The 16,231-nt window shown below is 46.8% G+C and overlaps 1 protein-coding gene across 1 annotated transcript in view; it reads right to left on the reverse strand.

Annotated features, from left to right (window-relative positions):
* The window catches only part of NCK2 (NCK adaptor protein 2), a 190,469-nt gene that overhangs the window by 50,200 nt on the left and 124,038 nt on the right, over positions 1 to 16,231 (reverse strand). Inside the window, exon 3 of the mRNA XM_078657992.1 lies at positions 1,582 to 2,303. Within this exon, the coding sequence (XP_078514118.1) occupies positions 1,582 to 2,303 (722 nt within the window). The remainder of the gene's footprint in view (positions 1 to 1,581; positions 2,304 to 16,231) is intronic.

Raw genomic sequence — 16,231 nt, forward strand, 5'->3', positions numbered from 1 at the left:
CTGTTATCTGATGTAAACAATAATTCAAATTGCATCTGCTGGATCTTTCATGGCCGAAAACACTGGGAGCATGAAAAGCTCCCTCCTCCTCCTTTATTGCCATATCTCCTACAGCGCTGACAGAATGTCTCTGTGAGATGAAACCACAAGAGCTGAAATATGCAGGGTTTGCAAGCAAGTTCAAAATCAAGGTTAATACAGCCTTCGGCGTTCCGGAGGTCAGTAGTCAAATGCAATTACATTGTGTAATAGTAACTTCCGATATTTGCAGCACTTACAAATGCCAAAAGTGTATGGAATAAAGAGCTACATAAAAACAAGTTATCATTACATTTTCTGTTACTCAACCAATGTGTAACCTTTTATAAAGTATCTGAGGTATATTTACAGCATTTCTCTTAGAAGGGCTACCTAATCCAGAAAGTAGAGACAAAAGATCTCTGCGAAGACTTCTGCTATAGGAATAGGTACTTAAAAAATATGAAACAACATGTGTCATATTAATGTATTCCGGGTCTATTTCAGATTAGTCTCTTTGGGAAGATCCCAAATCAGAGCAACTGCCACAATATAGGAGGATAACTAGAACTATATTCCTGGTGCAGACTTCTTTTCTTACATAATTCACAACACTAATGTGTTGCACTATCTTGTGACACGTTTGCTGCGGAGCCTAGGTCAAGCAATAGTACTTCAAAATATGCTTCAGTGGAGGCTACTGACGTGTATACCCTCTTCACTCAGCATGTTAACAAATCAATCATAATAAATATAAGCAGTGGCTGCTTCTGATGCATTTAAGTGGTGGGTGAGCGGGAAGAGGGAAGGCAGCACGGAGAAAAATAATTGAAAATAATAATGCTTACCTGGCCTCTGCTCCTTGACCCCGGCATGACACAGGGTCTCCTACACCAATCCAGATGCTGCCCTCATTCTGGTATTACTCAGAATGAGAGCAGCACCGTGATTGGTGGGAGTGCCTTGGTTAGGCACTCGCTAAGGCCCTACGACCCTCTACGTGCTCTCCACCCGGCTGTAAAGCACAGCTTAAGTCGAGAAAACTAAATGCACATGACGGTTTGGCCAGCCTTAGACGGCTAGTCAAACCATCATGCACACTTGAAGCAGTGCCACCAATCCTCCTTCCTGCGACTGTTTCTGATGTTTGAGAATGGACAGCTCCGCCCTCGGCTCAGCTGCAGGAAGTAGGCGAGGAAAAATAAAATGATAATAACCTTTCTTATTATCCTATTATTTTTCTTTTTCCATTGGTCAAAAGCAGTGGGGCAATGCCCCTCCGCCTTAGCACAGGAAGTTCCTATTGTTACTATTAAGCAGCATGGTTACCCATATAAATCCATTTGATGTGTGGCTGTTCTTAGCAATACACCATCCATTTTCATAAGATTGCAATTTTAAATATCCACATTGTCAACATGTGCTATTTGCGGGGAAAAAAACAATTATAAAGATCAAATGAAACATGAACCCATATTCATTTGCCAGAGTCACTCACAGATAACAGTTTAAATTGCAACATCTGAATTACACTATGCAATTTAGAATACGAATATTACTTACCGAAGACTCACTATCTCTTATAAGGAAGTCCCCCTCCATTCCCCGCTCATTTAGCGCACATTCTGCTTGATGCCTTGTGACATCCCCATAATACCATGGTTTTCCTGCAAATCGTCCTGCAGTAGATGGGCCAGTGTAACTTATCTGAGGTACGTAAGTAGTTGTATTTGTGGGACCATCACTTAAAACAACAACATAGTTTTTGGGAACAAGGCCTATTTGTCCTCGAGAAGTTTTACACTTCCACCACTCAGGATCATTTTCTGGTTTTTCAATTACTTCCATGGTTTCACCTTTTTCAAAGTTAAGTTCTTCTTCTGTGACAGAACTGAATGGATACAATGTCTGGACAATATGAAGGACTTTAGAGCTCTGGCCATTACTCATCGATGTCCCTTTGCGTAGACTATGGAAACTTGGTGAATCTGCAGTTGCTTCATCTGTTTCTTCCATCACATAGTTGGAAGGAAACCAACCAACCTGCCCATTGTAACCACCTCGCCACCAGCCGTCACTGCATTTTTCCATAACTATCACACGCGACCCTTTGACAAGGGATAGTTCATCCTCCCTTTCAGCTACATAAGCAAACTTGACAAAAGCTGGAATGTTAAGGTCATAAATTCTGTCTGCGCTGCTGCCATTAGATGGATACTCCGCATCTGTACTTGGGGTTGGAGAAGAATCTCGAGCACTGTTCTTCCTTCTCGTTTTACCTAAACCTATCAGGAAAAAAACAAAACACAAATGTTCAGCTGTGCACCTCCATGTCAATTAATGCACATTAGGTACTTTCATTAAAACACAACCACAAAGAAATCCTGCTCCACCAACTAACAATTTTGAGTAAGAACATGGTTTGATCAACTAACACCTTCGCATTATAAAGGATAGTAATTTGTTATTGAAATACCACACACTTAATTTCTGACAAGAGAAGTGTGTAATCATCTTTAGGAACATAGTTTGCCTAAAGTCACAGGAAATGTCTAAGTCAAGGAGGACAATTTTTTTGAGGAGAATAGGGCGATTTGGTGTGCCTCAAGTACACTTCAATTTATTTCCCTAACTAATAACAAACCGAACATGCTTAGCATATAGATCTGTAACCAACGATGCACTTTATCTAGTTATGTAAGGACTGTCACTGGAGTATGGATTCTGGATCACTGGGGTTTTCTTTCCTTTGCAATTTCTGGGGTTTGGCATATGAAGCAGTTGCTCGACTTCAGCAGATGCTTATATATTTGGACAAAATGAAGCAATTCTGTATAATTTTAATGAGCTCTATGACGTTATACTCCAAGAGTTTTTTTCTTCGTGTCCTGGTGGTTAGTATAAATGTGTCTAAATTGTATCTCTTTCTTATGTTGTGGACATAAATATATACATGTTTGTTTAATCTATTATATAATTATTGATATTCTATCTGTTGAAACACAGCTATTTCTTTACGTATATTTATCATTTTAAAGCAGAGGAGATGACATTGACACCCTCCACCATACCTCTGTAGTGTGGAAAACGTGAACATCACAGCTCTGTGATGTGGGCAAGAAATCCCTACGGTGCTGGAGCAGAGGGGGTTCCCTGTTGTAGCCCCCACCTAGGGTTGCTGGGGAAGAGCTACCACAGCGGCTTTTTATTTTTCTTCCATGATTTAACATGGATCACTGTCGTTACTGTAGAAAGAGAAAGTAAGGGGAGGCATTCAAAAAGTAAAAGAAACCATTCAAAATCTCCCCAATTATACCTGTAATAAGTGGATCCCCGCACAAGAATAACTGCAGGAGAGACGACCCCAAGCAGGGATAGCTTCTAAAGGCAATGGACAGGGCGTGGCGCATAGGCATGGCCAATTGCCCCCCACCCCCAGCAAAGTGCAGTATTGTCTTTCTGCCACCCACCAGGAGGGCAGTGGGAGCGGTTCACCCACAACCTGTCCACCTGGAGGGGAAATAAGCCCACTAGGCACCAGGGAATCCCATTTTAAAATGAAAGAATGAAGTGGGGTCTGAATCATCTTGAAATTGGGGTGGATCCCAGGCCCTTACTTGCAGTGTTTCTGCTATCCTGGAGGCTCTTGTTTGCCCATGGCCTGTCCTGAGTCACATGACTCGATATAATAGACAGTTAGTTAGACTTTATGAATTCCTCCCGGACAGTCACACAATTGAAGGATAATGCGGGCCATCTGCTGGAGGAATGAGGTGGGCGGTGAGGTGGAGCCGAGCACAGCTTCATTTACAACTGACTAGCCTGTGCTCTGCCTTAATACCGAGGGCCTAACGACCCCACACTGTTACTGCAGCCAGCTTGGAGCCAGGGGAGTAAGGAGATTACATTCACTTCAAAGCCACTGTCTAGAAGCTTCTTCCACCTTCCAGAACTAGGGAACTAGGGTATAAAAAATGGGACCTCAGACACCAAAACTGCATCGACCGCTTGCAGGGACCATCAACATGAAGCTCCAACAACGCCCGCTAAACCTGCTCTTTGCACTAGAACGGCAACCTCCTGCGACTCTCTCCCTGCTCCTCAAGGCCCCTCCAACATGAAAGTGACTTTTGGCATTGACTTTTGAGAAGGTGAACTTCAGCAGGTCTAACCTGCTTACTACAGCCGATCTACACTCCATCCCTATTGGCCTGAAAGTGTGACTTTGACCCGGTAAAGTGTGACCATATATCCAAATTGGGCGCTTTGTGCTTTTGGTGCTATTTTCACAAAAAACTTTAAAAATTCATAACTCCAGTTCTATCAATTAGATTTCTGTCATTTTGGTGTCAAATAATTGATTCCAATTTACTTTACTGTTCTGAATTGGTTTGGGATTTTTCCTGTGTTATGTGTTCACTTTATTGTTTATGCTTGTGCGCTGCATAAATACTTTGCCTCTAAGTTAAGCTAGGCTGCTTTTTGTGCCAAGCTAACCAGGGTTAAGCACAGGTTAATTTAGTGACGTTTTGAGGTTCACCCTGCAAGGAATTGTGGCTGTTGCTTGACTAGGGCTCACACCCCAGTCGACCTACTGTCCAATTTCTTACAGGGCTAAAATAGTTTTTTTTCCAAGAATGGGGAGTAGGGCTGGTCGGTCCTGGTACTGGGACACAATCCCCCACTCCTGGATCTTTAACAGTCAATCTTGGGGAGGAGCTTGGCGGGCATCCGAGATGGCCGCTTGAGCACAGCGCTCTCCGGACCCTCGCCGCTCCCGACATTTTATCCTGGCTGAATCCTGATTTCTTGCAAGAATTCGTGTAGGGGACGCTTGGCTGATTACCCTGGCACTTTTCCGGAATCGATTTGGATCTCGTATTCCTGAGTTATGGTGCTCTGAACTTTTGGGCTCCGCCCTTGAGGTGCGCCCGGGACGGGGTGCGGTACTGTAGCCGTCCTGCAATTGAACAACAACGGCAGAAGATCTGGCCTTGTGGGTCCCCCCTTCCTAGGTTTCGGTTTCGATTCTGTTCCGACTTGGGCCACGGCTGTGGATGTCGTGTTGCGACTGAGACTTGGAGGCAGATCGGCTGTTGGGCTTTCATGTGACCTATTTGCTGGTTTGGCGACCTCCACCCGAGTTGTGCCCCCTTTTTATGTACTTCTGATCCTGTACTTTGCGTGTCGGGCCCGTCGAACCTGGTGGCTCGTCCTGTGACGCATCTTCAAAATGGCGGGCAGAGGGGACAGAGAGACGCGCAAGACGAAAACACCTCTGCGCGGAGCTCCAGTTCAATCGAATGTCATGGACCGTTATACCCATTCTAAGGGGTCCCCCGGAGCTGCCCTGCCTGGTTCTAATATTGCGTCCGAACGAATTTTGGAAGAATCGGCGGAGCCCTCCTTACAGGATATCATGGGCGCCATCTCGGGTGTGAGAGAATCCATCGGCCTACAGTACGAGGCCTTGGCCCACAAACTTGACACCGTGGCTATTGAGGTGAATCTGATTCGTGCTGATCTCGGCAAGACGAATGAGAGGGTACAATCACTGGATATTAAATCCTCTAGCCTTACGACTGACGTCTCGGAGCTCCAAACTGAGATTGGAAATCTCCGTCGGGGGAACGACTTCATGACCCGTCGCCTGGAGGACTTTGAAAATAGGGCGCGTCGCTGCAATGTTCGCCTGGTTGGTGTACCGGAAAACCCTGAACCCCACTCGGTGGATCTCCTGGTTGAGGATCTGGTCTTGAACCATTTGGCCCCTTCTGGTCTCACAAAATTTTTCACGGTGGAACGTGCACATCGTGTTCCAGGGGGCAAAGTCAAGCCGGGAGCCCCGCCGAGACCCATTGTAGCGAAGCTTTTTCATTATAGAGACCGGGACGCTATCCTGCAGGCCTCGCGGGTGAAGGGCCCGGTGGCCTTTGAGAACGCTACGGTGAACTTTTACCCGGACTTTTCCCAACAGGTTCAGAGACAACGTATGGAGTTTCGTGGTGCCAAGAAACGTCTCCGGGATCGGGGCCTACGTTACGCCATGCTCTTTCCCACTAGACTCCGGGTTGAATACAATGAACGTACCCTTTTCTTTGATCGGCCAGATGCTGTTAATGACTGGCTGGACTCATTGCCTGACCGTCCTCCTGAGACAGACTCCGCCGCTCACCCTGGCGGTGCCGAAGGTGGTGTGGAGATCTAACTGTTCGGCTCTTATGTCTTATTTTGAATACATTCTCAGGGGTGTTGGCCGGCGTCCCTCTACACTGTGATCATTCTGTCTTTTCGTTTGTTATTTTTGTTCTTGCTGAGGTCGGGGGGTGGATGGAACGGAGACCTTTCCTCCTCCGGGGTCTTTGTGTAGAATAGGGGTTCTTGGGCGACAGGCACACTGCAGGTTGGGGTGGCTCTTTAGCTTTTTGCAGGGGTGCAGGGTGGGGGGTGTTTCTCTTCAGTTTGGGGGAGGGGGGTTGGGTAGTTTTTTCTTTTCTGTGTGTTGTTTTCAAGGCGATTTGCTCCTGTGTTTGCTGCTGTTTCTGATGTCTAGCTCATGGACGAGGGGTCTTGGCTCGGGTGGTTGGGATGGGGGGTAGAGGGTTGAAATTTCTTTCCTGGAACGTTAATGGCCTGGGTGATCGTATTAAGCGCAGTGTGGTCTTAAAATGTATTCGACATTTGTCACCGGACATTGTTTTCATGCAAGAAACCCATTTGATTGGTAATGTTTGTTATGCGATGAATAGATGGGGCTACCGCCTTGTGGCGCACTCAGGGTTTACCTCCGGATCTAGGGGTGTGGGTATTCTTGTTCGAACCTCCCTCCCCTTGGCTATTGATGAGGTGATTCATGATGACCGTGGGAGATATACTGTCCTGGTGGGTAGATATGAAGGCCGCACCCTATCTCTCTTCAATGTTTACGTTCCCCCGGGTTTGCAGGCCTCTACTTTTACTGACTTGGGCCGTGTTCTGTTGGATCTCCCTGATAGCACTCTCTTTCTTGCCGGTGATTTTAATTCGGTGCTTTCCGGCCTTCACGATCGCCATCCCCCTAGAGATACCCCGCAGGCTCAGCAGTGGTTGGGTGGGTTTTTAGATACCTTTGGCCTTGTGGACTGCTGGCGGCTGTTACATCCTACTCAACTCCAATACACCTTCCATTCTGGGGCCCATGGCAGTCTGTCCCGGCTGGATTATTTCCTGATGCCCGCAGCCCAATCATCGGCGGTTCGTGAGATTTTACACTTGCCGAGGGGTATTTCTGATCACTCGCCGCTCTGGCTTCGTTTTGAGGTTGGGGTAGAGGCGGCGGGCCGAGTGGCTCCCATTAACCCTTGGTATCTTTCCTCCCCTGAGACTCGTACCCTCTTGCTCAAGTCCATGGATTCATATTTCCTGGAAAACGAGGGGTCGGTCTCTTCGGCTGTGTCCCTGTGGGAGGCTTTTAAAACCGTGATTCGTGGACAGGCCCTTTCCTTGATTGTTGAAGCTAAGAGGGCAGGGAGGAAGGAGGTGGTGGAACTTGAGGGGGAGATCTCTGCTTTGGAGGACGAGTTGGAATCTGGTGTCACGCCTGACAAACTCCATGCCCTGGGTCTCAAACAGTTTGCATATAAATCTCTGGTCACTGACGCTGCAAAGGTGATGTTTCGTGAGCAGCAGGGCAGATTGTATGATGTGGGTGACAAGGCGGGAAAACTCCTAGCGTGGTTGGACAAGAAAGAAAGGGTTAATTGTGTGGTGCCCGTGATTCAGTCTGCGAGTGGTGAGAAAGTGATAGATCCGACCGCCATTGTTGATCGTTTTGCGGAATATTTCCGTGTGGTATATGCTCCCGTGTCTGTGAGGGATGTTGACGACTCCCGCCTTCTTCTGCGTGATATCGCTTTGCCCTGTGTCACCGACTTGGACCGTATTGCTTTGGACTCCCCTTTTACGAATGATGAGATAGCCAATGCAGTTCGATCGCTCCGTTCGGGCAAAGCACTGGGCCCGAACGGTTTGCCTATTGAGTTGTACAAATTATGCCCCGATAAGGTGGCGCCGTATCTCCGCGCCATGTTTCTAGAATCTCGTGAGCGGAACATGCTTCCCTATGATCAGCGTCTGGCGACAATCGTCGTCATTCCCAAAGAGGGTAAACCACGTGACCTCTGTTCCTCGTATAGGCCCATATCCCTATTAAACGTTGAACCTAAGGTGTTGGCTAAACTTTTGGCGACCCGTCTCCTTTCGGTTCTTGGAGAGTTGGTCCATCCGGATCAGTCTGGCTTTATCCCGCATCGCAACACTGCTCTGAATTTACGTCGCCTTCACGGCGCGCTGGCGAGGGCGGGGCTTTTGACTGAACCGGCCATTTTGGCGTCCCTAGATGCCTCCATGGCCTTTGATACTGTGGAGTGGCCCTATTTATGGGCGACACTTGAGAAATTCGGATTCGGGTGTGAGTTTATTGGCTGGATTAGGCTGTTGTACGCGGAACCTCTGGCGCAAGTTGTAGTGAACGGTAGAGTGTCGGCCCCCTTTTCCTTGGGCAGGGGTACCCGTCAGGGCTGCCCCTTGTCCCCTCTGTTGTTCGCGCTCGCTCTTGAACCGTTGGCGGCCTGGCTCCGTTGGGAACCGTCCCTTAAAGGTATTCGTTGGGCCCCGGACTTCGAAGACCGCGTCTCGCTTTATGCGGACGACATCCTCTTGTATCTTACTTCCCCTCGCAAGTCTCTATCTGTTTTATTTGACGTTCTTGCGTCCTTTGGCGCTAACTCAGGCCTCGTCATCAACTGGTCTAAATCCTGTGTATACGTTTTGTCTGGTATCTTGCCTCCGTTGCCGAGTAGACTTCCTCTCCAGGTGGTCCGGGATGGTTTCAAATACTTGGGGGTGTTCGTTACCTTGGATCCGTCCCTTCGTTTTGATCGTAATCTCCTTCCCTCGTTGCTTAGGCTCCGTTTGGACGTTGCCCGCTGGCGCAAACTTCCCCTGTCTCCACTGGGTCGGGCGGCCCTGTTTAAGATGATGTCACTACCGCGGTTTCTCTACGCTCTCCAGAATTATTATGATCCTATCCCCAAGACCTATTTTCGGGAGATTGAGAGCCTTCAGAGGCAACTTATTTGGGATGGGCGACCGCGCATTGCTCTCGCTAAACTTTCCATCCCGTGGTACGATGGGGGCATGGCGCTCCCCGACATTAAGAGATACTACTGGGCTTCCCATCTGTCCGCTATTAATCACGCTATGTTCTCTCCGGGTCGTAATCCGGCGTTTGAGATGGATAAACTTCAGCTTCCGGGAGGTGACTTTAATAGAGTGCTCTATTCTCGCTCCGCTGGGCGCCATCTTGTGGGACCTACTTTGACTGCTTTGACTGTGTGGCGTGCTGCGAATGTGAGCCTGGGCTGGGAGGGTCGCTTGACGTTGGCGACGCCGCTTTATGCTTCAGAACGTCTGGGCGGTCTTTGGTCTTCCAAGGGTTTCGACCGTTGGGACTTGATTGGGATCTCTAAAGTGGGGGATGTATATTCTAAGGGTTCGGTGCGCCCGTTTCAGGCCCTCCAGGCTGACTACGGCCTGAGTAGTCGGGAATTCTTTCGTTATTTACAGATCAGGCACGCTTTGGTTTCGGTGTTTGCTCCTGGTGAGATTCCGCCTGACTCTTCCCCACTTGAAGACCGTATCCTTGACGAACATCTTCCTGATAGCACTATCTCCCTGATTTATAAAAAGTTGATCAACAATCGGACTGACTTATTGGCCCGGCTTCGGGAACAGTGGATGGAAGATGGGTTGGAACTTGATGATGAGGATTGGCAATCGGCCCTCTCCTCTCCGAAGGAGGTGGCTATACCGGCTCGACTCCGTTTGGTCCAATTGAAGATCCTTCATCGGGTGTACGTGACGGGACCGCGACTGATGGTGATGGGCTTTTCCTCCGATGGACTGTGTAAGCGTGGATGTGGTATGCGTGCTACTTTCCTGCATATTCTTTGGGAGTGCCCGATGGTGGCTGCTTATTGGGTGGCCGTGCTTGATCTGATGACTGTGGTGACGGGGATATCCTTGCGACCGGAACCTCGTCGCTGTCTTTTGAATGTTTGGGAGCCCACGGACTATTCGGTGGCACGGACTAGATGGGCCACCCTGGGCTATATGATCGCGAAGCGGGATATTGCGCAACTCTGGGGGGCCTCCAGGCCCCCTGCCCTCTCGCAATGGGAGGATAATATGGATTGGTCCATGTTCCGTGAGAAAACTGTTTATGTGGCCAGGGGTAGACCCAGGGCATGGGTGAAGGTGTGGGGTCAATGGAACGAATACCGTGGCGACATTTGTACTCCTCCCCTTGTTGACACTGTCGAGATTACTCTATCTCCCTAGGCTGGCGTTCCCGGAATCTTCATATAGGGACTGAGCTGGTGTCACCGGCTCTTCCCCCCTTCTTCTTCCTGGTCTCTGCCCCCCTCCCCCCTCCCCCCCCCCGCTCCATACTCCTTAGTGCTTAGGATATTATTATTTCATCTCCGTTGCTATCCCCCCCTTGCGTCCCTTGGGCTGACCTTCAGTGATACACTCTCGCCTTTTTTGTATGTTTGTTCTTTCATATATATAAAACCTGTTTTGGTCCTGTATATAATGTGGAGTATTGCATTGTTGATTGACGGTTACCTCTGCGGGCTTATGTGATATGTCTCTCCTCCTTTTTAGCGGCTGGCCCGTGTGGTTGTAGGCCCATCCTTGTACATTTCTGCTTGCTCAAATAAAGGTTTTTAAAAAAAAAAAAAAAAAAAAAAAAACAGTCAATCTTTATCTGTGCCCACCACTCCAACCCTCCTCATCCCTACCCCAGGGCCTAGAGCCCAAATTCTAGTGGCTATAGCCATTGCAAGTGAGAGGCAATTTGGATCCTATGGCAATAGCACTGAGTGCATAAACCTTTCCATCTCCCTGGGTGGCAGAAACACTATCTGGTGCACAGGTGTGTGATCCAATGGCAATCTTTTAGACACCAAACCCTGTTATCTACTGGGCTTTCTGCCCTCGATGCAGAAATATTGAAGGAGAACCTTCCAAACTGCCGCCTAATGGGAATAAAGAGTGTGTTGTCTGTCCGGGTGGGGGTGGGGGGGGGGGGGGGGAGAACAGACACAGCCCAGTACCATGAGAGCCAAGACTTGCACCCAATACAGTTTCACAATGGTATGTGGGCTTTCTACCTGCCAACAGCAGCCAAATAGAAGATCAATGTCTTATCTGCTTACTCAGCAGAGAAAGACCACAATGACTTAATAAAAAAAAAAAAGGGCAGTCCCATACCGGTATCGGGAACCCTATCCACCAGCAATTCCTTAGGTACCAGACAGTTTTTCTTCACCTGGCAAAGGGTAAACTGGGGTATTACCTATGAATGTTCCCATCTACCAAGGGATAAAAGTGAGAAACGTAATAAGTGGGGCAACAGACCACCTAGACTTTGGGCCACGCCCCCAACTAAAAACTTCAGCCCCAGTGGGTGGCAGGATGGGAAACTTACCTTATCATTGCAAACCCAGATATTAAAACTAAACCTAAAGAAATCTCAATTTCCATTACGTGGAGTCTTGCCAACAATGTGGATTCCTGTGGTTCTTGAGCTTTCAGAAATGCCAGGGGTGTGGCTTGTATGGATCCCAGCACATTCGTTTCCCAGAGAGCACTGCGAATATCAACGTATGGGTAAAAAAATATATATATCTTCTATATTTATGTGACAGAAATCTCAGACACTTCCAGCCAAAGTCTTATCACACGGAGGTTCTCCCAATGAAAATGCTGCACCACTTGTGAGGGTAGAATAAATGCACATCATAGGAATGGACCAAGACCATAACTATATGAAGACCACACTGACACTACATTAACTTCACACAGTCCAAGATTTAACTGGTTCCTTTTGCCTGATAGGCCCGCCCACCCACACAAGTGGAGTACTGTTTTTATTTAAAAAAATGTGGGAATGCTGGATTGTAGGACTCTCTCTCATAAACGTGAGGAAAAAAATTCCGATTATATCCTATGTTTGATATCTGCAAGGCTTTCTGGGTATGAAAAAAGTAGTGGGGTTCATGCAAGTCATACAACCTGGGCTTCCTGGGTGTCCAGTTTATATAAATGTCTGAGGTTGATATGTTTTCCTGGGTGTGGGCCAAAATACTGCAGCTACCCACATTGTAAGGAATACTTGAATTTAATGCAAAAATCCTAGTCTCTTCACATTGCATTTTGGATTCCTTCGTGTCACCACTGACAGCCCCACACTTGCAGGTGGGGAACAACTATTTTCTTAGCAGAAGAGAGGGAATGTCATGAGGTAGAACTTGTGTCGATCTTGACAAATTCTGGACACTTACCTAAAGGAAACATGAGAAATGTTTGTCATTTTATCCTTAGTTTTACATTTGCATGGCATTCTGGTGTTGAACACAAGAAAACAGTCAAAAAAGAATGAGTCAGTTAAGGAATCTTGTAAATGTGCTATTCATTAGGAATTGCGTTTGATATGAAACAAAACCAACAAGGGTAGGCAAAGTAAAGCTTGGTTTTGCCGTAGGTTAGTGGTACAGGAAACATTTGTAGCTGCAATCTTGATGTAAAGATAGACAAGTTCTGAGACGATGCGCCAGAGTGAAGAATGTGTCACTTTCCCTAATGAGAAGAGCAGCCATATTCAAAATGATTACCTGTTCTAAATTTCTATATATCCTGCAGAAGGCCTTATATGATATTTGATATTTGATATTTATTGTCATTTGTAAAGCGCTGACTTTCGCTCCGGAGGGAGCATCTTGGCGCTGAGCACACAGAAAGTCGTCTATGGGGAGCATGGATCAAATGGCTGCGAGAACTGAAGAGTCGGACTGAGTATAAATCCAAGTTTTCAAGGATTTCCTAAATAGGCTTTCGGAGGGGGCGTGCCTAAGGCTGGGGGGAAGGCGGTTCCATGCCTTGGCCGCCAGAAAAGAAAAGGTCTTTCCACCCTTGGATTTTAATTTTATACGGGGTTCAGAGATGAAGTTGGCGCCCGATGACCTCAAACAGCGAGTTGGATTGTAGCGCTGGAAGCGCTTAATCAGGTAGGATGGACCCAAGCACCTGTTAGCTTTAAATACAGTGACTAAGAGCTTGAAAAGGATTCTCTTGTGGAGGGGCAGCCAGTGGAGGGCGTTGAGGGCTGCAGAGGCCGAGGACCTGCGGGGGAGTTTCAGAACAAGCCTGGCTGCTGCATGTTGGACAGTTTGTAGCTTTTTCAGAGAGGACTTTTTGATACCTGCCAGGAGGCCGTTACAATAATCCAGCCGGGAGAGGATAAGCGCCACCGCGACTGATTTCCTGGCACTGATAGGCAGAAAATTAAAAAATTTCTTTAATTGCCTGATCAGACTGAAACAGCGCCCTGCGGTAATGCGCACATGTTCATCGAAGCTGAGGGAAGCATCAAATTGAACACCCAAGTTGCGTGCTGAGGCTACCGCGCTCGGTGGTGCTTCGGAATTATGAGGCCACCAGTCTTTGGGGGAAAAGAATGTGCCTTTACCGAGGGGAATTATTTCTGTTTTGGCGCTGTTGCATTTTAAATGGTGCAGGTTGAGCCAAGAAAAGACTTCTGACAGACAGTTTTGGAATTTGATGGCAGCATCCGGGAGTCTTTTATCAATAGTGACGACAAGCTGGGTGTCATCAGCGTAGGATGTCACGAGAATCCCATGTGATTCAATCAACGCAAGAAGGGGGGCCATATACACGTTAAAAAAGAGGGGGCTCAGGATGGAACCCTGTGGTACCCCTGAGGTGATGGATCGTTCACCGGAAACAAAGGGGCCTAAGGAGATCGATTGAGAGCGATTGGATAGAAATGATGTAATCCAAGCAAGTGCGGAGCCCGAGACACCGATCTCACGCATCCTATTAATTAGAATAGTGTGTGAGATGGTGTCGAAGGCCGCGGTTAAGTCGAGCAGGATGAGGACGGCCTGCCTGCCCTCATCCTGCAAGAACTTGATGGTGTCAGACAACTCAATCAAAGCGGTCTCTGTGGAGTGGCCGGAACGAAAACCGGATTGCTGCGGGTGTAAGATGCATTGATTTTCCACAAAATTCTTTAATTCCTCGTGGACTAGTTGCTCGGTAATTTTGCCTAGTGCAGGGAGGAGTGAGATTGGGCGCATATTGGACAAATCAGTAGGGGATTTATTTTGCTTTTTCATGAGGGGCTTGACTGTGGCCTTCTTCCACTCAATAGGAACAATACCGGAGTCAAGGGATTCGTTCACAATCGCATTGATTAGAGGGTTGACGGACTCAATGAGGTGGTGCAAGATGACTGGGGGGCAGGAGATACCGGAACCCTTTTTCAAATAAACTAGAGGCAACAATCCTATTGTGGGAAGGAGGTAACTCCTGCACTGTACTGCCCTCTCTATACAGATTGATCTACAATGGGAGTGCTGAACTTCGGAAGATTAGATAATAGGTATCTCAGCTACTATTGTTAAATGAATAGGTGCAAAGAACCCATCAACTAGCCTAGAAAGACTGGGGGATAAAACATTCACTACATACTGGGAAAAGGGAGATTGCCCCCTACCTGCAACCAAAAGGGAAGTGTTCAAGGCATGTTAGGGAAAGAGGACATTCCTCAGATGAAAAGAAAGCCACAAACGAATTCCTGCGCTTCGATTCCTTAAGCTAGTCCTCTTGAACACATGGTTAAGAAGGACTGCAGATGAAAAGGGCTATGTGTGCCAATTATCGGATCCTGCTGAGTAACACACCAGAGTGTGTAATTCGAGGTAGATGGTTAAGAGACCTGGGCTGTGATGTTAGTATGCACTAGAGAAATTGCAAACAGGGTATCCCTACCTACACCTTTCAATTAGCAATACTGCATAGAGAACATTATCACAAAACCAAGTATATTAGATATATATATATATATATATATATATATATATATATATATGAATTTCAATCGTTGCTTTCCACCGCCTTGATTCCAGGCAAGAAACGAAAAGTCGACCCACAACTCTGGTGCCAATCACATTTTTATTTTGTTATTTCTCCGATCAGCCAGTCCGATATATATATATATTACCTACTGGCGGTCGCCAGTAGGTATATATAGTTAGGATTTTTTCCCTATGGGATTTTTGAAAATTCTATGTCTAATAACTTTGGCGTTTGTGGACGGAATTGGCTGAAATTTTCTGGAAAATGGAACATTTTGTTTCTGAGCAGCCCCTGGAAATTTGGGGGGGGGGGGTTCGTCAAGGGGGGGCCGAGAAAAAAGGGGGGTCCCAAAACGTGTTTTTAACATTGAGTTTTCCATAGAGCGGTTGGCCTCACTTTTAGCCCGAACGGCTGAATGGATTTCCACGAAACTTGGCAAAATTGTAGGGACTGGTAGCCCGATGTGCCTTTGCTAGGTCTCAATATATGTGCTTCAGTGGATTTTGAGAAATTAACGTTTAAAAAAAGATATATATCTGTAAGCGCGCTCTGGGCAGCGCTCCGGTTCGCGGACTTTACGCGTAACGGAACTTCGCGAAGCGAAGCTGATTGGCTCTCCGGTGTCTGTCAACATTCTAAACAGTCCGGAGCGGCCGCCATCTTGTCTCTCGGTAGGATCGAGAGACAAGAGGAGGCCAAAACAAAGGGGGAAATGACCATAAGGGGGCATAGTAGATCCTCCCTGACCCCCTAGGTTTAATGTGGAGGCTTTAAAAGGGCCCCGCGGGGCAAAAAAAAATAATTTTTTTTTTTGTTTTTTTTGCGTGGGTAGCGCCCGGTTCGCGAACCGGGAAGCGTTCTGGGCAGCGTACTATAAGGAAAAAAGAATGATAGACTTTTCAAATACTGTATGTTAATTGATTGTTGGTTTTGTTGATTATTTTTGAATTTTTTTATTTTTTAAGCAATTATTTATTATTGTGATTGTGTTTGAAAATTTAATAACATTTCTAACATTTAACTAGTTTATGAATTACATATAAAAATGATTAAAGACTCAAACAATTTTTTAATATTACATACAATTTTATTTTTCGGATTGTTTTTCAAAATTTAATAGAACGTCTAGCATTTGACTGTCCGATATGTCCTCTTGTTGAGTGAACATAAGTTCCCACATTTGACCGTCATCATAATGAAGTAAATGATCCACAGATTCTACACATTG

Source organism: Lissotriton helveticus, chromosome 8 (genome assembly GCF_964261635.1).
Source record: "Lissotriton helveticus chromosome 8, aLisHel1.1, whole genome shotgun sequence".
Taxonomy (NCBI): Eukaryota; Metazoa; Chordata; class Amphibia; order Caudata; family Salamandridae; genus Lissotriton; species Lissotriton helveticus.